The sequence below is a fragment of the Ornithodoros turicata genome, chromosome 10 (assembly GCF_037126465.1).
Source record: "Ornithodoros turicata isolate Travis chromosome 10, ASM3712646v1, whole genome shotgun sequence".
Taxonomy (NCBI): domain Eukaryota; kingdom Metazoa; phylum Arthropoda; class Arachnida; order Ixodida; family Argasidae; genus Ornithodoros; species Ornithodoros turicata.
In genome coordinates this window covers 28,991,651-29,013,442 of record NC_088210.1, presented here as the reverse complement: position 1 = coordinate 29,013,442, position 21,792 = coordinate 28,991,651, and the positions used below count along the sequence as shown (strand labels likewise).

At 46.0% G+C, this 21,792-nt stretch overlaps 1 protein-coding gene across 11 annotated transcripts in view; it reads left to right on the top strand.

Annotated features, from left to right (window-relative positions):
• The first annotated feature begins 4,414 nt into the window (after positions 1 to 4,414).
• Positions 4,415 to 21,792, top strand: part of LOC135369794 (transducin-like enhancer protein 4) — a 42,029-nt gene continuing 24,651 nt past the window's right edge. For 6 of the 11 annotated variants that reach the window (XM_064603320.1, XM_064603324.1, XM_064603321.1 and 3 more), the window contains exons 1-4: positions 4,416 to 4,912; positions 15,743 to 15,843; positions 16,351 to 16,414; positions 16,526 to 16,570. In XM_064603320.1, coding sequence (XP_064459390.1) covers positions 4,868 to 4,912; positions 15,743 to 15,843; positions 16,351 to 16,414; positions 16,526 to 16,570 — 255 coding nt within the window. In that variant the 5' untranslated portion in view covers positions 4,416 to 4,867. Of the gene's footprint in view, positions 4,913 to 15,742; positions 15,844 to 16,350; positions 16,415 to 16,525; positions 16,571 to 21,792 lie in introns of all 11 variants that reach the window. The other 5 variants (XM_064603319.1, XM_064603315.1, XM_064603318.1 and 2 more) reach the window with 1 other exon arrangement.

Below are 21,792 nucleotides of genomic sequence, written 5' to 3'. Positions count from 1 at the left end.
ACAGGTATGATTGATAAATGTTGCCATTGTCTACCGCATATACAAAAGGACCTTATGTTAGACGAGACAACGTCTCAGTGCTGTATCATCCTGGTCAACATCGTGAAGCCCTGTAAGTGCATTGTCAGGGAACCCATTCCGCTATCTATAACGCTTAACCGCTTTGCAACGACCCCGCCAACGTTAGGTATATACAGCCCTGTTCCAGGGATAGCGTCCCAAGCAACACATCTTGGCCCAATATCGGGCCAGTTTTGGCAATACTGGCCCAATATTGGTCGAATCTTGATTTAATATTTGGCCGACACTGCCAATATTGGTCCAATATTGGGCCAAGATGTGCTGCTTGGGGAGGTGGCTCTGCGCAATGCGCAAAGCTTTGCTTATGTCTCTCGCGGGCGCAGAACCACCAACGCTATCCCTTACATACGCTTAGGCGACAGAGTACGACATACTAAAACTCACTATTTTCCGACGTGAATTGCCCCAACAATGAGGTCTGCCCCATCTCGCTCGAATGACTATACAAGAATGACCAAAAGAAAACCGACTTTCACGTTACTATGAAATACGTAATGTTTTGTTATTATTCTGTGCTATTATTGTTTAATGCACTCCGTGCCATGCATTCACTTCATTTAGATGCAGAAAGCCTGCTTCGCCACGTGGACATGGAGTCTCTTTGTTGTCGTGTTCAGCCAGTCGCCGTCGAGGATTTCAAACACAGTCGGCTTTCCGTGGCTATACTAATGGCTGCCTTTCTGGCTAATTGTGGCTCGTCTCTACACATACGGCCGCAAAAAGCACGTTATAATTCGCGGATTCTTAATGACTACGTCACGTCATCTAAGCTATCCGGATTTGTTTACCCTAGGCGGCGTTGCGCGTTGCGTGAAATTCGGGACCTTTCTGACGCGCTTTCTGTCCGCAAAGAGAAAACCAGTCTTGCGTGTGAAATTTTACGCAGTGCGTAAAATTTACAAACCGTTTCACGCAGCTAAATACGCGCCATGCGGGTGGACGGAAAAGTAACCATCACCGGCTAAGCCAGGAACTAGCCAATAGTAGCCAAATTTGTATTTGTTGCGGAAACTGAGGCGGGTGCATTCAGCATGGGTAGTGGTTACCAAACAACAATAACAGCTTATTTAAATGATTATGAGTGGACAGTTTCATCGCCAGGGGCGATAGCAGTTCGTCGCTGCGCAACAGCTCGTTGCATGATGACCAACTGCGCTTTCAGTGCCCGTACCTGAAGCATTTTCCAGTTCACAAACGTTTACAAAGACACACAAAGTCGTTACACCCACGTCAATCCCGTCGTTACACAAGTGGACGCCTAATCGAATGACATCGTTTCCATGCATCACCATTGCCAGTATAGTCTATATATATATAGTCGCCAATCTCGACACGCCGAAACATTCTCTATTGAAACATAATGAGGTTTTGAACCCTTTCATCGTCATTGCTTCGTCACGGCGGTCACTATACACAGCTCGACTCACTTCAAAGCGAGATCGTTCCCGATCACGTATTAAGCCTATATATATACCTATACATCGCGGACGCGGCGAACAATACACAGCGAACGGGGCAGTTTCGGAAGTGACAGTTGCATTGTGCAACGTCTCGTTTATGTGCGTGCATGCACGTCAAAGCCGCGCGCGCTGTTCACTTCGATTGTGGCATCCGAGGCGAAATGAAACTCTCGTTACTCAACTTTGAACAAACTCTTCTGCGTCGCACGCGCAGCTGCTATACGCGAGATATATATATGTGGGAAGAATTAAATATTCATTCGCGCAATACTGTTTAAACGGGCCGATCCATTAAATACAGCCTGAACGACACTCTATATATTACCCTGCAGGGCAATGAAATATTAGTCACCCGCTCTTTACAGGAAAACGCTCTCGCTTTTCCATATAGGCTTTATACATATACCGTGTGTGTTTATGCCCCCGAGAGCTTCAAAACTTAATTAAGAAATGAAAAATATACGGCGTTAAAATTCATGAAGGTGAAACACTGCGCTCGGTGTAAAAAAAAACATAAAAAAGAAGAGGTTTTAATATTCTTTAACGCCCGCGTGTTTTTGTTATAGTACGCGCGCCCTAATGTCTGTTCAGTTCAGAGGATTAAAAAAAAAAGGCTGATTGGTCGAGGACGGAGAGAGAGAGAGAGAGGAAGGCCTTTTAGAAACAGGACGAGGGACACTAATTGAGGAATTAATTGCCAGCTATTAAAGGGCGCTGCCCCCGGGCTATTAAGGGGTCCTGGCAGCCACTTTGGTTCCCCGCCTGCGAGCGCGCTCTGGAATCTTGTTCAGAATGGATGTTGTGTAGGGGAAGGTATAGTTTGGGAGTAATGAGTTTCTTCGAAGGTTGATCACTATGTATATGTGCCGTTTGGTTGGCATATGTATCATCGTGGTGTCTCTATTATGAGAAGTCTTTGCTGAATGATACTGTGCAGCTGCGTTTCGACTTTCGTAATGTATAATCGCTTTTCTGCGTACCATGAAACCAACCTCATAACCACTACCGTCATTACTTCCGACACGGACACTCTGTAAAGGGGACTTCACCGCATAACAGGTTCAGAATACCGACCACCGTTCAACGTGATATCGTTCTTTTTTCCTCGTTTTTGAAAAAAAAAAAAAAAAAAAATAGGGAGAGGGAAGATTGGCGTACACTTTTTTAAATGTGAAATTTACGTATACGTTAACTGACACAAAAGGCGTACGCCCAGCGCGCTCCTCGAATGAAAAGCGACAACTGCTTCATTCGGCGCAGAGCATGTTATGCGGTGAAGCCAAGTTTCTGGAGTGTTTTCCAGAAGTGATAATATCGAAGCGGCATGCATCGGACGCTGTCCCATTTGCGTACGTAAGCGATAGCGTTGGTGGCCCTGCGCAATGCGCGAAGCTCTCTTTATGCTTGGCGCGTGCGCAGAACAACCAGCGCTATCCTTTACGTACGCAAAGGCGATAGCGTACGACGCACTAAAGCTCTCTATTATCATTTTGCCCTCTAACCCTCCTCGTTCAGTGTCGGTCCTCAGATACCATTCGATTATAATTTCAAAACGAAACGTCACACAATTCTCATTTTCGGACAGACTTGTCCCTAGGGAGCAGAGAGCTGAAACTGTGTACGAGGATGTGCGAAGAAAATTATAGTCGCTGTATTCGTGTGGATGTTAGAAACAGTTCCCAAATTGTATGCGGGAACGAGTTCTCTATTTATTTTTTACTTCTTCTTTTGCTACGATTAACAATTCCATGGCTGTACACAGCGTGACACGTAATATTACCAAAATCGAGAACTCAAAGCCATGTCGTGTCATCCAACCATCGATTTCGCATTCACAGCCGCGAAAAATGGGACACCAACATGTATATCATTTCTCGCTCATCGTGTTTCTACTGTCACGCCATCTATAAACCGACACTGTAACCGCGCACGGCGTCCTTCTGTTCGCTGCTCATCAAAGCAGCGGCGGAACAAAGCAGCACGCCGTGTTAACTGCCCTTCCCTCTTCGTTCAATTATGTTTTTTTTCGTACGCGCACGTTAAAAGTACAAGCCTCGCTCGATAGAGGGCACTTTAGATGCTTTTGGGTGCGCCGAGCGCTCCCGCTCCTTTTTCGTTATTATTTTAAACACATATATCCGTCAAGATCGCGCCTGAGCAGGTTGACATTATACACCGGAGAAAGAAAAAGAAAACTCAAATAATAATGTGAACAAGGAAAGGAGTGGTGCTCTCCCCTGCCTTTCTTTTTTGTCTGCTCTTGCCCGGCGTATTATGGAACGGATAAATAAATGCCGCGAACGTCGTCGTCCTTCCATGCCGCTCCCCCCCCCCCCTCCATCCCTCCGCGATATAATAATAATAAAAAAATATCCCCTTTACCGTTTGTATAACTATATCTCTCTATATTTACGGGAGGGAGAAAGGGCGGTTCGGGGTCGTCTGGGCACAGCCAGGTTCCGAACATTTGTTCAACATCAACACTACACGCTCAAGTGCTCATCAAAGGCAACATCAAGCTCTGTATAATTATCTTGCTCCGGGCGCTGATCGCTCCTGCTTGCCTCTCCTCTTTTCTGCGTCCTCCTCTCCTTCGGCGTTTCCTTTTATTTTTTTATCCCCCCCTCCCTTCCCCCCTCCAACCATCCTCCTGTACCGCGTTGAAATGGGAATCGCATTAGCGCGCGGCTGCAACGATGGAGTCGCAGGCGGAGCGCGTCGGTGACCAGCGTGCGTGACTTTGACGTCTGCCTGTCATCGCGCTGGGCGGAGCGTGTTCCCGACTCCAGCGTTGCCAATGCTTTCTGGGCGGAGCGCGTCGGTGACTTCCCCACGTGGTACGGAGAGCAATGTTCCCTCCTGCATTCTCTCCTCTCTCGAGATCCTTCGGGCCACCGTTTTCGCGTCGAAGCTACAGCGACCCCATGGAAAGCGTTCTCGCTGCTGGGGTGGTTTGGTGACGCCTGGGAACAGTCATGTTTGTTGATTAAGCCAATCTTAGATCCGCAATCGTTCTCCTTCTTCTCGCTCGCTGCAAACCACTTTTTGGCGTCTTTTTTTGCGTCCGACGCAGACGACGAGGAGCTTTTTTCCCGTAGGATTGTGAAGTGTGGCTGAGTGTGGTGCGTGTGGGTTCGTGGTGTCTGGCTTCGGCAGGATTGCGCCGTCTGCTCGAAGAATTGTTGGAGTTCCTTCCTCTCAGGATTTGATCGCTGTGCGTCTCCCGAGATGAGTCCTGTTTACAGCGGTGGATACCGGCCCAGCGTGGTGATGCCACCGTCGCGACCTCTCTAGCCGTGCCCGGCACTCGGATATTTTCACCCGTCATGTACCCGGCTAGACATCCTGTCAGCTCAGCCATGCCTGTCACCGTGAGTTACTCATGCACACTCTTCCTTGCCGCGTTGACCTGCCTTGTAATCACCGGTGAAAAGAAAAAATGAAAAGAGTACGAGGAAGAGAAAAAAAAGCAACCGTCGGCGGTATGTCATGCCTTTGACAGGTACTAAATAAAGTTAGAGCGCGGGCACGTACTCGGATGACAGCGGGGTGTATTATATATAGATGGGTCACGCCTCTGTACAGTCGCCGTCGAAAACGAGCGTGCTCGTCGTTAAACTTGCTTTTTGTGTTCTCATTGACGGATCAAGTTTCGTTGAATGGTCGGTCGTTCCTACGTCCATCCGTACTTCTATCGAGCGTTCTGCGAACGGGTTGAAGAACCGAACCTGTTTGACAAAGCACGTCATGTAGCCGACCCAGCAAACTTCTTTTCCATTTTTTCTTCTTCTTTGTATTGTTTGCCATCGAGAAGTTAGCTGTGCATTTCGGTATTAAGGGTTAGCTATTTCGCCGGTTTTTCTCCACGCCGGTACTCTCCTGCGGTGGCCCCTGGATGGCGCAATCTGTCCGTACTGGCGCGAAAATGCTCTCATGGCGGTTGCGTTTGAAATTTGAAAGGCGCGCGGGTAGTTTGAAGTTGGGAATTTTGTAGAAACTCCTTACAAAAAATGCTGTGAACTTTTATACATATTTTGATCTGACATATTTCTACCCTATAGGACATATTTTCTCTTGCTTGTTTGTAAGCGTGTCGATTAGATAAGATATAAAAGCATGCAATGTTTAGAAGCATGCTGTTTCTGCTCTCTCAATTAAAGAATTGCCAAAAAAAAAAAACAGCCGGAGAGTGGAATTCATAACAGTAAAATCCCGACACTAGAAACGACGAAAACTAACCTACGTATATAGACAAACGTTGTCCATGTGTTTATGAAAAAAAGAAAAAGACGCCGAGACTCTTTGTAGGTACGGCGACATCAGAGTTACTATTCAACACTTTGTCCATGTGTCTTTTTTCGTTGTCCGTTGATGTTTGTCCCGGGATAGCTGCTATGAATTTTCTCTTTCGGTTCATTTGCTATATCACCATGTGTCAGCCCAAATCCACACATACATTTGTGTTGACATTTGTTGATCTTATTCTATCTTCATTGGTTCTCCAGCTGAAAGAAAAAAAAATATCCTTCTATTTCTACCGCGAAAGCAATTAAAAAAGAAGTATACCCAACATATTGCTGCAGTGAGCTGTGATGCACATGACACCGCTATCAAAACAAGCAGTATCACGGGATGTCCTATATATGATCACGAGTGCCGCAGGAGTTATCACTGTGAACCGTGTTCGCACAAAGCTGTTGCTTTTGGCATTCTTATGCCCCACCCATCTCTTATCATGCGGCATATACTGCCCTTAGGGTGAGACAACACAAAGTACCCGGAAAGCAGCCCAGACAGTGTTTGCTCGCTTGCTTTTCGTCTTGTTTATTTTATCGGGAACGCCCTTTGTGCTGTGGATCGTTATCATGCAAACCTCTCCCCCTTGCCTCGTTAAACAAGCATGCCTTAAATTAGATTTGGGTGCGCGCTCGTCTCGCTTATTGTCTAAAAAGGCAGATGAGATTGCCCGATGTCGTCGGCTTGCATGGGCTGTGTAGTTGTAGAGGTTGTAGTACCAGGATCAGTGTGGGAGAGAGGAGAATTTGTGTGGCTGCTCGTATATGTATGTATGTGGCTTCGGAAGCGGATCTCATTGGAGGCACGAACGCGCGTGCTGTGTGCATTCCGGGTCTTCTCAACGACGGAGAAATAGATGGAATAAAGAAATTTTCTGCCAAAGAAGAGTAGGAAGTCTGTTCCCTGTACGGCAGTGGTATTATAGCGAGAAACACGAACTTTCTTTCGTAATAACGTGTACTTTTGCAGGGTCGTGCTACTTTATTGACAGAAGTGAAACTGTATAAAAATGCGCATTCTCAATATGTCGTGGTGCATAGGCATTTGAAGCATTCAGTTTAAATCAGCCTGCGTTCACTAGGCGAGTGTGAAAACACGAACTCTAGGTAAAAACACTCTCTCGGTGATAAATTTGTCCTGTATGTCCCGAAAATGTTAGAGATACCAGATTACCTTAGTACACAAAGAATAGTCAGAACTTGCAAAGACAAAAACAAACAGCTGCAGTATTGGTAATTTTCTCTGTCCAGCCATTTAATATGTAGTATAGTCACACCCGAAAGTCCTTGAGCCATTCTATGTCTTCACCCTTTTTGTTTGTTTGTTTGTTTGTTTGTGTGTGTATTACATTGTTTCCAGTCCCTTTCGTTGTCAAACTTAAATTAGTTTACAAAAAGAGGCATATGTTGCCTTTCCTTATTTTTCACGTCTAGATCTCACTTGAAAGGTTGATGGAAGTGTGCTCATTTTGCTGGGCAAAAATTAAAGAGGAATGCGGTTTCGCCTCTCGAAATTTTCTTTTTTTTCCTTACTCGCGGTATCAGTGAAAGAGAGTGAATCATGTTAGATGAGAAATTTACCGGCTCGAATTGGTTAGGCGACTGGCCTTTTATTTCCTCGCAATATTCAACAATTTTTCAACTACCCGCTTGTCAGAGACGACGGAAAGTTGCCAAGCGAACGAGGAGTTATCGCTGTCATCGGCTTTTTTTCTTCTCCTTCTTCTGTGCCTGCACATTAAAAAACATTTAAAAAGAAACGAGTGTACTACCCGTCGAGAAGACTCAGTCGTTTATCACCGCCCTTTTATGACTCTGAGCAATTTGCGGACAAAACGCCGCCAGCATTGATGTGTTGCTGTATAGTAGCACATTGATGACTCCGAGCCGTGCCGAGAATGCACAACGAACGCATTGAATTCATTACGAAACTTGGAACCCCGGAATGAATCTGACAGAGAGAGAAAAAAAAAGAGAGATAACAGGAAAAAAGAAAGACCTCCTTTTCGCGGATATATCGGAAAACGTTTTGCTTTCCTGTCGTGTCGGAAAGCTCTATAAGAAAGAAAAGACAGAGAGAGAGAGAAGGAGGGAGAAAGAAAACACAACCTTCGCTGAATACACAACTTGTCAAAGGCATAGAAGACATCGTCTGAAGGATGCGGGGGTCTACCTGAAAGGCGCGAAGTCTCCTTCCTCCTCACCTTCTTTATTTTTTTTTCTTCCTTTTTTGTTTTCTTTCTTATTCTTTTGTAGGCCGTGGTTGTTGCTTTCCGCTTCGGTGAGCTGTCACCCCGCCATCTAGCGTCTCCATCGCATGGCCCGGCCTAATAGCAAGAGAAGACGCATTGTCAGTCAGCCTTGTGTGTGTGTACGTCGTGGAGGGAGGCGTTTATAACATTTTTCCGTCACTGTGTATGCGGCGTGCTTGTAAGAAGGGGGTATGATTGACACGCCTGGCGCTCGTCTAAATGCGAATGGGAGGAGGTTGATGTCGGCATTCTCTCCACTTCAGCGATTTGTCTTGTCAGCATGTTATTTTGTTTTTTTTTTCTTGGGGGGGGGGGGGGGGAGGGATCTAGCAGCTTAGCGGCATCGTATAATTGAGAGATGCAGATGTCAAGGACTTTGTAGGAGTGGTTTGTTTCTCTCTCTCTCTTTCTCTCCCTCAAAAAAAAAAAAAAAGAAAGAAGGAAAAAGAAAGCATGGTGTTCGAGGTTTCGGAATGGTCGAAAAAATAATTGGCTCTTTTTTCCGTTGACCAACGAGACATCGTGCATGATATTCTCGAGCATTTTTGTAAATAAGGTCAAAGAACGAGGAATATTCTTGCTTTTTTTTATTAATTTATTTACTCGGTTGATGCCTAAATGTTACAGCGATACCTGACTAACCACCGTAGGTCCGCCCGTACCCAAGCGGCAAAATATATCGGCTAAATACTGGTCCAAGATCGGACCAATACTGGGCCGGTATTGCCAATGTTCAGCCAATATTGAGCCAATATGTTGTGCTGCTTAGGTAGCTCTGTAGGGTATCGTGACAGTACCACCACCACGTGATCCGTGAAATTATGTAGCTACAGCGTGCCCAATAAAGGGCTGAATACAAAAGCTACCCCATTCAAACGTATTTGGCATAAACCACTTTTATCCTCTTCGCTCCCACAGTGGGCGCGCCTATCGCCAATCCCACTGCGTATATACGACAGCGAAGGCCTTCATAATTGAAACTCGACAGCCAGACATAACACGGTCTTCGACACATTAATCCGAATCAAACCTTCGTCGCGTATATACATGGATCGACTGGGCGCGGCCCCCTTCCAACGAGGCGCATGTATCGCGAGAGAGAGAGAGAGAGAGAAAGGAAGCAAAACAAAGTAACGGCCGAAGCCTTAATTAATCAATACTAATTGATAGCAGCTGCCGGGAAAGAACCGGCCGTAATGAATCCGTTCCCCCAGCATCGTGGCAGTGGCCAATTAATGCAATTAACGGAGCAGCTCTCTTTCCCATTCGATGCAGCCCGCAGGAAACGTGGAACTGGAAATTGAAGTACGTGCATCGAGAGTAGAACAACCAAGTCCGTGCTGCTGGTCGTGTATGGTTTGGTGTGTTTGCGTTCGCTGTCTCTGTGAACGTGCTCTTCGGTCGGAGGGACTCGTATTAAGTAGATGAAAAGGGGGGGGGGGCGGTATGGCGTGACGGTCATGTATGGCGTGTGACACGTGGAGGTTATGCGCGTGTATGTGTGCGTGTTGGAGTTAGGGAGTTCGCATGGCGGGACGTATCATTGATGAGCTGACGGTGGGAGAAGTTCTGCGTTTTCGTGCGGTTTGTTGCCTCGTTGCTTCGTTGAGAAAGAAAGGAAAAGGTCTTTGCGAGCATGAGGGAGAGAGAGAGAGTAATGGTGTATAATTAGGGCCTGACTTTTTAGGGTTAAACCCGTATCCGCCCGATATCTACCCCCCGAATGAAATCTGTAAAATTTGGGTTTAACCCGAATCTACCCGAAAACATCCGGGTCGCGTGGCACACTCATAAGCGCGCATTAAAATAAAGTTTGATAACATTGCTAAACATTAGTTCCATGTTAAGACAAATTTTTATTAAACAAAAAAAAATCACCCGAATACACCCGAATTCCTGACGACAGAATATGCCGTAACGGGATTTAACCCGAATACACCCGAATTTTCGAATGAAAAATATCACCCGAATTTGGCCAAAAATAAAACCCGAAAAAATCAGGCCCTATGTATAATCTGATCTGTGTTATCAAAAAACCGGTTCTCCGTCTTGAGTCTTGCTCTTTTGTTTTTATTTGTTTCGGTATCAACAAATAAACAGTGAAACAGATACAAATTGTACGGCAAACAGTACTGGCAAACAAAGGCAAACACCACTTTACTTTAATTAAAGTGGTGTTTGTTGTTATTATTATTATTAATATACGCAGCAAAGTTTGTGTTCTTCCGCTGCGGTGCACCTGTTCATATATAAAACAAGGAAAACAAAGAAGAAAAAAAGTGGTGCGTATTCGCTTCCACACAATGCAAAATAGAAACGACACAGGTAGAGGTAATTTCCGAGAACGCTTTCCCAGTCTGTATACCTCTATCTCATATTGTGAGTGGATATCATGACAGCTGCATGTTTGGCAACGCTACAAATGACTGTACTCTGCATCTGTCGACCACATGCCAGCCAGAATGCAGCCTATAATCCGCTTCCTTTTTCGTTCCTCCTTCGTTTCATCGTCGCTCTTGCATGAGTTGCCCTTGCCCGAGTTTTACGAAATGAGGCTGTTTTGTAAATACCGTCTCGCACTTGAAGCGCATCTCGCATTCACTCCGAAACTTTGGACAATTTTCCTGAAAACATAGCCTGAAAACATGTTGACGGTGAACGTAGCCGCGAGAATTACGTTATCACTTTCCTTTGATCTGTATTAGTACGCAAGACCCGTTATCCCATTCCGAATCTCGATCTTTAAGCGTTTCGTGCGAAACATACCTGATGTGAGAGCCGATACGGTGTTAAGATCCTCTCATGCTTGCTCTTCCTGGTGAATGCCAGACTACGTATATCTTAATCTTCATCCCGCGTATCTATACAATACGAGCTGCAAACCTTCCAAAGAGCCGAAGGCATTCTCACGCTCTCACGCTTCAACGGTTCTAAAGATCGTGAGGGTATATACTCGTAGGCGACTCGAGATTACGCTTTCGTGCACTGCAATTAGATTTAGACTTTGTCGTAACGCTGTGAAACAGTGAGGCTGGGCCATGTAGGACACACACGGAAGTCATGCTTGTGTGCTATGAAAGAAAGAAGTCACTGAAAAGGTTAGCCAGCTGTATAGGGCTGTCAATTTCCATGCTTGTGTACTACCTTTATTTTCTCTTTCTCTCTCTCTTTCTTCTTTGTTTTTGAAGATTCTTCCGTCAAGCAGTGTATATACTTAGTGGGGAGTAATGGATTTCGTTAGCCGGTCCTAGATGTCACGTAATAGGTCTCAGTTAATGTATATTCTGTCTGTTCCATTCGCACAGCCCGATTGATCTTTCCTGGGACGGATTGTCCGATAGACGGATCCTGTTGGAACGCTGAAAGGGAAATCTTTCGAACGATTTGCACAAACGGATCTTCGTGTGGCGAGGTGTCTATAACGACTCGGTGGTTTTGTTTAATTTCTCGGTAAGGATACGTAGGTAGTGAACCGGTTGCGAGCGATGTTTGACCACACCTCCGCTTTAGGGCGTGGATTTCGAAGCTTGCACGTGTGGACGGTAATTGAAAGTGTTCCGCTTTCCTATATGCGAGAATATATAGATTTGCCATGCGTGGCGAGGAGGAGGGCGATATGCGCAGCTTCTACCTCGACAGAGGTGCTCGAGTACTGTCAACGCCACCTATAGATAAAGGACGTCAATCACAACGTAGCGCACTTTCGGGGCTGTATAGCAATGCAGTCGAGCCGTCATGAGCCAAATGGAAAGCCACACAAAGCCTGTCGCGCGGCTCCGTCGACGTGGCGAAGGAGTGATAGGTGGCGTTGGTGCTGTCCAGTGTGCTTTCATGGGATTTCTTTGTACAGTATAAGTATTATAATGGTACCAGTCGCAAAACCGAGATTAAACATTCAGAAAACCGTTTTCGTCGCCGATGGCATATACAGTGGTACGCATCTTAATCCTTCTCTCCATCGTGGAATTTATCCACTACCTTGCCTGCGGCACTTCACTTTCGTCAGACCTGGGAGAGGGTGCAAATATAAGGGGGAAAAGCAAAGAACAAACCCAGAAGGAGCCTGTCATTTTGAGGAAAGTTTGTCGGCTTTAAGAAATGACGTCATACGTTACTAAGGTGTAATGTAATGAATGAAAATACGCTAATAGGCATTACAAATAAAGATAATAATAATGTTTTTATCTCAACATCAACTGGATGGGCGTTCAGGCAAAACGTCTGTGAGGAAAGCAGCTTCGGCGCTCATTTAGGCCGGACATCCTGCGACGAGAGGATAATTACTCTTCGCACGTACACTAGATCGTGCCTCACTGCCATGTCGTCGTCGTATATCAACGTCTCCACGTGTCCACAATATACCCTAATAACTAACACGCGCAACCCGCTCTTGCTTCTGTATTCCTCTTTTCCAAGTTTGTTCCGGCTCTTTTAACCCGCCTCTCTCACTCTCTCTCTCTGTCTCTTTCGTTGACGTGTGGTTGCCTTCCATGAATGACTGCCTGTGTTTGCATGCGTGGCGTCTGGGAGCTTCTTTCTATCTTCGTTCCCCCACTGATGCTCAATTTTCTCGCACCGCTGGAAGAGCGTGCTTTCAAAAGTGCGTTGTTGCAGCCGTCTTTCTTTTTTTTTTTTTTTTTTCTTCTCGGCTTCGCTCGCTGTGTCGAGCTTCTGTTCGTTACGTGGGACAGAGTTACCGTTTTCAAGCTCCCTGGTTAACGTGTGCGAAGAGTGCCGCGTTTTTATTTTTTCTCGTTGACCCTCTTTTTTTAAATGTGATAAAGTTTTGCCGTAGTACACCCACTCATTGTGGCAAGAAGAATTTTTCCATCCGTACACCCTATGTTTGTAATTGAATGTGCTTGCAGGACTAATGCTGTTCTGACGTAACAATCCTGAAGTACATAGACGACACGTCCGTATCTTACGTTTCTGTACGGCTATAGAAAATATGTCCTGTACAGAGGGGGAAAAAAAAGACCTTTCAATGTAACAAATGGACATGCATTGAACAACCAGAGCTCTGAATAGCGCGCACGCGCGCGTACAAAAACATAACAGTATATGCTGGTTCTCTTGTATAGAACCGGTATCCATTCACACTACGCTTTTCTTTCTATCTCACCAATATATCAGTGCCTTCGTTTGCACAATATCCCGTTTCTCTTTCCGCATCATGTATCCATATATCATGCAGCCCTCAACTATATACAGGCGTATATCGTACGACTTGTGTAGGCTGATCGCTTCGTGCGTGTATGGAATCCGCCATTTTGTGTTTTACACACACACGCACACACACACACACACACACACACGGAAAAGGCACAGGTGCACGACGACGCAATTTATCCGGTACGGCAACGTGTATGTGGTGTTTATGAGGACGTTTCATGCTTCGCTGCATGTACATTGCTGGCTATAGGGAGAGAGAGAAAGAGAGAGAGAGAGAGAGAGAGACCACAACACATGTCCTTTCCTCTTGCAACAAAGCAGAAAGGACAGCAGCCAGAAGGACATTATTTCTATATGGCAGCATTTATAGAGGCACCGTACACCTGTTAGGCTCGTAGTATATAATAGCGCATTGTGAGTCTCGCAGATGCGATTACGGGGCAGTCGGACTGGGAACAAATACACGATAGTTTTCCTAGAGGTTAAATACTGGATAATCTCTTTGCGACCTTTGAGACCGCATTGTTTTTAATAATAATGACACCGACACTGCGCAAGTTTGAGAGGATTGTGTTGCAGGTGGAATAAATGAGTTGTTTGACCCATTGTCCTCTTGAAGGAAGCAGGGCTTAATTGTGATGACGTCATTAATGGGATAATTGACGGTTTTGCCAGGTGCTGAGGTGCGCACATTCTTGTTTTGAATAGCGGCGTTAATGAGCGAGATACTTGATATCCGAGCTATAACGAGGAAAGAAAATACAAATATACGAGTAAATTGATAATGTATTCATTTTTGCGGTGCTCACAAACAGGCGTAATGATCGAAGAAATCTAGGTATCGAGAGTATAGACAATGTTACTCCGTCTTGTGGTACTTCGTTTACACTCTTAAAAAAAAGGGGGGGGGGGGTTGTACCTCCTTTTTGGCGTAGTACACGCTTGCCACATGCATCACTCCCTTTGGAGCGTACAGTTACTCCCCAGTAAGGAGTTAACGAGAGACGTTAGTCTTAGAGAGTTAGTTAGTCTCGTTAGAGAGTTAACGAGACTCCTTTTTTAGAGTAATCGTACACTTTAAAGGGGCTGATATACGTGGCAAGGGTTTACTCCCAAAAAGGAGTTACAATACACTCCTTTTTTAAAAGAGTGTATTGTTATTTGTGGCAACTTATATCCAATGTCCTTGGTGGCCGCTGGTACCCCACAGCCCAGAGGAACTTGGCGTATAGCCAGCTATATACCCTTACTACCCCCGCATTCCGCTCAATCGGAACAGAATATCGCTTCCAGAGACCGTTGGAAGATAACCGATACACAGTCTGGTCGATAAACATTGGAGAGATTGACAGGCTATACGATGTGACCTCGGTTCACAAGGAGGTAATAAATCAATACACTAGAGGGGGTGAGGGACGTTCTCTCAGCACAAAACATTCATCAGCGGGCACTTCACTTTCGTCAGATCTAGATCTGCGGACAGGAAGAGAGATAAGAGAACACAAAAAAAAAAAAAAAAAAAGACAGCGATAAAAAAGAAAAAAAAAACACAGGGAGGAGAGGGGAGGGAGAAAGGGAGTGGGCTTTTATTTCTGTCCAAAAACACGTAACTATACAAGGAAGGCGGAGTTCCATCCCTATATACGTGAATGCCCGCACTAAATATAATATGAAAACATAAGCTTCGAACGGAGGTGGCTCTCGTAAAGAGCGGTAATATACGAAGTGCGCCGGCGTGACTGGTTTTTATTGCTTTCTCTTATTATTATTATTATTACATGTATTACCCCCTCCCCCCCCTTTCTTTTATGTTTTCTGGGCTCGCTTTATCGCTTGGAGGGAAAGGGGGATGGGAGTTAATGTCTTTCTGTGGGTGTCTTGCGTATCTGTCTTTTTTTTATTTTTTGTTCTCCCGTATTTATCCTGTCCTGTTTTCCTCCATTTCTTTTGCCTTTTTGCAGGCGAAACATGTGCGGAGAATTCCGAATCGCATTTCTGGCGATTTTTGTTTTTGTTTTTGTTTGTGTGTGTGTGGGTTTCGCGTTATTTTCGAAGTAGCGATGTCACCGAGGGGAAGATTTCTTTTTCTTCTTCGCTGGATGTGGGGGATCGTTTTTTCTTGTTTTGTGTGTGTGTCGATGGGATGTTTTTTTGTGCAACGTTGCAGCAGTGATACGTGTATGGCTCTGGTTGCTCGTAAAATGTAATTGAACAAAGTGCAGTTTGCCTTTTATATGGCCATTACCGCCGTGGGGTCGTATAACGTTGGACCGTCGAAGGTTGCGACTGACGAAACGGATGAAAAGGAGTTCGGTTACGTGCTTGTGGAAAAAGCAAAGTGATCACTGACATTTTGCCTTCAGATAGAATGTTCCTCCTCGTTTCCTCGTGTCCTTAATTTGAGTTGCTAGACAGTAAACATGGATTTTTTTTTTCATCATGTTTCCATCACCATCATCATCATGTTTTTTCCGTCCAGGGTCCTGCACAGCAAGCGGGCCAGCCTTTCAAATTCACAGTGACAGAGTCGTGCGACCGAATCAAAGAGGAGTTCGGGTTCCTACAAGCGCAATACCACAGGTAATCAAATTATTCGTGGGATTAAAATCCTGTCCTCCCCCTTTTTTCGTTTTTTTTTCAGTGCTTTAGTAGAGCATAGTGTTTTGGTGTATTATTATATTACTAATCCTAGGTAGTCTAATTTTACTATAGTCGCTACTATAGTAGTGTATTACTAGTCATTCCATCTTTACGTATGTGGTGATCACGCTGAAGACTGCACTACAAAACTAGTTGTCACGATCATAAGTCCCTTTCATGACTTGATTGAGGTTATCATAGATTTGGGGACTAATTACGATGGACTATTTGTAGTGCTGAGGAGTAAATTTCATGTCCGGGAACTGAAATGGGGAGTACGTAATTGGAATCTAGCAAAAAGTTGTAACTACTCTAGGTCTATGGAGCAAAAGCTGTAGCTCCTCCCCAACTGTTCTTTTTTCCTTAGAGCTTAAGCTGAAACCTATATATTTTGCAAGGTACTCATTACTTATACTTTTTGTTTGTTTGTTTGTCTTTCTTTGACAGCCTCAAACTGGAGTGCGAAAAACTGGCAAGCGAAAAGACAGAGATGCAGAGGCACTATGTGATGGTGAGTGGTCCTTCCTTTATAAAAACAAGACGCGACTCTATTTGCTGACCGGCGCCTCCTGCGTGTATGCAGCCTGGCTTATTTATATATATATATTCCTTTTTCTTTCAGTACTACGAGATGAGCTATGGGCTTAACGTCGAAATGCACAAGCAGGTGAGTCCCCCTTCGCACAACCTCACGATTTTAGCGACGGAAGCCTGCAACAAAAGTTGGTCGCGTACCCCAAAGCTCGCTATAATTTCCTCTCCAACGGTAATTAGCGCAGACGCAAGCATCCCCCCATCTACAGAGCGTACTTTTCCATCAGAGAAACGTTATTATGATCGAGAGGCTTGGCTCGATGGAGCGCGTCATTAGTGCTGAAAGGCCGACACATCATCTATTGAGCCACGGCACTGTCCCGCCTCACCGTGATCTAGTGCCTCTATAAACTACCCCTCGTATCGACGCTGGCAGCAGCTAACGTCTGCTCACTCAACCGCGAATGCGTCCTATCCTACGCTACTTCTCTGTTAGAACTCCCCCCCCCTCCCCCCACAATCCCACCATAGCCTCGGTTCGTCCCGTCACTGCTTGGCTGATCATCCGCGACGCGGCGCTGCCGTCGGTCACGCTTCGATGCGACTCGCTTGTTTTTCCTTCTTGCCCAACACTCCGGTCTTTCACTTCCCCTCCCCTTGCACGTTTTTGTTGTTCCCACTACTTTGACGGGGGCGAAATGGCGCTCCACTATGACGCGCTCACACTGCGAAACAAGCAGTCTTTTCTCATTTCCTGGCGTCGCTTTTAGCTTGTTTCTTGTTTTATGGGCTGGCAACCTTTTTGTTTCCGTCGTCTGCTTTCGGTTAGTTAATTCGCCACCGTCGTGTGACGGGTTCTGGCAGTCGGAAGGTAACATCGAGCTCGGGGACAGGGGCTGATCTACACCCTCACCTTTGAGAGGGGGGGGGGGGAGCGATCACCTCCTCCCTGACCCGCCACTGCTCACGGGTGGTGCTGCGTCATTTTTGGTGCGCCATTTGTTTTTGGGACGATACCTAACATAGCAGACGACGATTACAACGTCTGCTATGTTAAGCCGTCTGCATTAGCGCGAGAAGTCCCCTGCGTGGGCATGGAAAGAAGATAGGTGTCGCCTCTGCCGCATCAGGGGTCAGAGAAGGGCACTTATAAAAGCGTATATATATGATGAAAGGGCGGAGTGGGAATTGTTTTCTGGCTGACGAGCAGCGTGGGAAAAGTGGGAGGGTATATTTAAGTTGAAAGTGGGCGTAATAACGTGAGAGTGGGCGGACGATTAGAGTAACAGGCGTCGTGTTACAAGGCGTAACCTGTCGCAGGGTGTTTGCCAGTTTCTGAGAAGTATTCTTCAATCGTGAGGGAGTCAACCCGCGTGGACATACTGAACGTCGTTAGGAATCTTCCTATAGCGAAGCAGTGCCAGGTCATATTGATAAACAGGAAAAGCCCGAGATGCCAAAAAGAGAAACGCCCGTGCTAAGTTTCTGAGGGCATTAGTATGGGCGATTGGTAAGATCAGAAACAAACACGAGAAAGGCGTACAAATCGCACCCATCTTTCTCTATCTTTATCGTGGTGCTGATCGCAAAATTATCTCATCCACTGTAATAATATGCCTGACTCATGTGTACGGGTTCTCTCGTGGTGTGATTATAAAGCAGGCAACCGACAATCATCCGGGTTCTCCGTGTTGGGAAGGCGCCAGACTGATTCCTATTGCAGTATAACTCTTACCTTATCCAATTATTAACCGCCCCAGTCCGCGCACGTATAATTAAAGCCACTCACGCAGCAAAAGAACACACTCATTAAACGCCACCCTAAGGGAATTACTTAGTATCGCTGTTGGCTAAACAGCCTCACCACCATCCCCCGACTGCAACGCGCTAGTGTGCCATACACACGGCGTGTCTCTCACGTTCACACCGTATTTATATTCATATATTTTGTTTTGCGTTGTCCTTCCACACCTGAACGGCGCGTAAGGCTTAATTGCCGCAACGGCCTTTTAGGTGGAAAACTATCCAGAAGCCGGCGAGAGGCGCTGCTCCGTAGAAAAAGAAACGCTCGCATCGTAACTGTGAAAATGGCCGTGTTCACGGTACACCAACTCGTTCTTCTCGGCCTTGCCTGCAACCAGGGCAGGGTAGAAGGAAAAAAAAAAGAGAAAAAAAAAAAAGAAACGAGGCGTAATTTGTTGCCGGTCGTCGCCGTAACGCGGCACTGTCGTGCCGTAATTGGCGCGACCAATCGCACACGCCGGTGGCGCCTACCCGCGGATGAACTTGCGAAAACGCGGTCGCTCTCTTCGTGTTGGATATACCCCCTCTCCGGACGACTTGGTAATGATTAATCAGCAATTAACCGCACTTCTAAGAAATAATGTAAACGTATGGAAAAAAGAGAGGGGTTCTGCAATGCGTGAGGCGATATGCGGACGTGGGGTCTTTGAACTGTAAGAGAGAGGAGGTTGTTGTTGTTTGTGACCAAAAACATCACGGCCAAGCTTTTTTTCCTAATTGTTGGCTGCCCGGAGCATTATTGGGGTTGCATGCGAATATCTTTCATATCGCTTCTAATGCTTGTCTGATACTCGAACGTGGGTGTATAAAGTCGTGCGAAAACCGCCTGGCGCGTATAGGACTTCTCGCTTTTTAAAATAGCGGTACCCGTATAGCTTGTTTGTGCTGCTATATCTAGCGTGTCTGCGTTTGTGCAAACTCTCGGAGGTGATTCATTCGCCTTCATTCACTTTGTGAGTCAAGAATGGAAAACAAGCCTCGCTTTCTCACGTTGTTTGCGGAGCTGGCGAAAGAACTTCAGCATTCTCGGCGTGACACTAAAGTAATAAGCATGCCCCTGCACAAGGTGTGGTAATCGCTTTCGTGGCAATGGCAGGTGCTATAACCATGCAGTTCAAAATCTGCAGTAAACCTGTGTAATCTTATGTAAAATCTGCAAATTCTACTTAAATTAGCAGGGCTTTGTTTTCTTCTTCTTTTTTCCGTGAGCAGGCAGCACACCACTGCTGTCTGTTACTGCTAAAATAACGTGCAAAATTTCTGCTTCCATTTCACGACATGCGCTTCAGAGCCTGCATATACGTCACGTGGTCTTGTATAGGCCGCGGACACATGTTCGCGGCAGGAACCGAATATTTCGGTTACCGGTAACCGTAACCGATAAAAACCCGTATCCGGAACCGAATCCTTTTCGAACCGATATTTGTTTCGGTTTCAGCCCCTGGGGAATAAACACTACCAAGAATAATTACGAAGAAAGGAAAAAGAAAAACTCGGATGACGGGTGTCCTCCGATACTGCAAAGCCCATACTCATATTCCCAAGCAGCACAGCATCTTGGCCTAATACTGGACCAATATTGGCAATGCCGGCTCAATATTGGGCCAGTATTGTCAATATCGGTCCAATATTGGACCAAGATGTTGTGCTGCTTGGGATGCTTCTGGTTTTTATTACACTTTGTTGAGCGACCCCTGTATACTGCGAATTTACTTCCATTTCCTGCAATTACCCTAAGTAGCTTCATGCGCCGCTAGCCGCTTCGGCTGCCAAGGTCGCGCTGAAGACCGGAAGGTGGTGGGTTCGAATCCTACCACCGGTTGTGCCGTCTGAGGTTTTTCCCGGGTTTTCCCGGAAGACTTTTCAGACGAATGTCGGCACAGTTCCCCCTGAAGTCGGCCCAGGACGCATACCCCTCCCGTCCCCCACTCCTCCCTGCTGTCCTCTCTCCATCTGTCCACGGCTGTACGCCGCTCATAGCCACAGTTGCTTCGCGGCGCTAAGGCGGAATGAAAAATGAAAAAGCCATTTCCCTTTCCCTTTAGATTGCGCAATGTATTTAACTTTAGTTCGTGAATAAAAAAAAGTCATTTTCTTTTAGGATGCTAATTGTAGCGACGAGAAAACTTTTACCACATGTTCAATACCATGTACAATGCCACAGTCACGCAGGTTTCACAACACGGCGAAGTGGAACGTATAGTGCAGAATTGACCCTAACCCTACCATTGTATCGCCCGCTTGAAAGATACGCGCGTCATGCTTTCAAGATTCCGTCGAGTGCCCTGATCAAGCGCACACGACAGGAAACTTGAGAAACGGCATCGCGGAAATCGCCGAGAAAGAATGGGGACAGCTGATGATGTCATCCGTCAGAATTCTCCTCATGACCCTGTTGGCTGACCACCAGGCTAAGTAGTGGCCAGTCCGCGTGTGAAGTCCTTGCCAAGTCGAACGCGCGATGCGACCGCGTTTTGTGCCACTAACCGTGTATTCGCACAAGCGACATTCCCCCAGAAGCGGAAGATGCGAAACGCGTCATAGCTTTCTGCTGTCACGTGAACGCTCAACGTCGTGTCTTCACGTACACTGCTAACCGTGGGGAATATCTTGCTACACAGCCGCAAGATATTCCGTAGCAGACGACAGGAAAACACGCTGACAGTGTCGTCTGCAAAGTGTCGTCTGCTAAATGCGCAGTACGCCACTCCCGATATTCTGCACCGTGTGAATGCTCAACATAACACGGGACTGAACTTAGGCTCTGTGAGCAGTGTTTTCGCTTTTTCTTCAACTAGAATATTCCGTGAGGATGTCGCGCTCGTGTGAATACACGGTATACTGTTTCTTATGCCGATTACGTAATCACGAACAAACAGCAGTCCTTTTGATGCGATTCTCCCTTTCGCCGTTCCCCGCCGCGTTACAAATAACACCCCGAAACATTCTCCCCTGGTTGGCACCTTCCCTCTTCCATTTCAGACAATCGCTCACTCAGTTCCGGCAGCATTTTTCTTCCCTCCCCGATACTCCCTCCTACAATATCCCTGTCCTGCTGCATTATATAGAAGCTGTTGTAAGCACGTTGTTATATCGTATCCTGGTGTATTTTTTCGCGTGTCTTTCCGGCTCGTCGCCCAGAAGGGAAAACGGATATAGCTTTCTTTTTCTTTTCTTTTCTTTTTTTGTCCGTCTCGCTTCTTTCTCTTCTGCTGTCAAGAGCTGTTGCCACTGTATTGAATAGGGGGTTATTCCTTTTCGCTGTCGCTGCAAGCTAACAAGTATTACAACAACCCTTTTTTCGGTCTCCCGTTCGAGCACGTGTTTGAGTATCCCTTTCGCAATCGTCGAAAGTAGGGAAGCGACGCTGTTAAAAAAAGAAAGGCTTCAGTCCCGCGGATAATATTATAGTAGTGATCGCGTTATTCATCCGCGCATTTGAAGTGTTTTTCTTTAAGGACGCGATTGATATAACAAGCGTGTCGCGTTTACTCTGTGTCGTGAAAACGAAACGAAAGAGGACGACAGGAAGATTAGAGCGTTTATTTAATC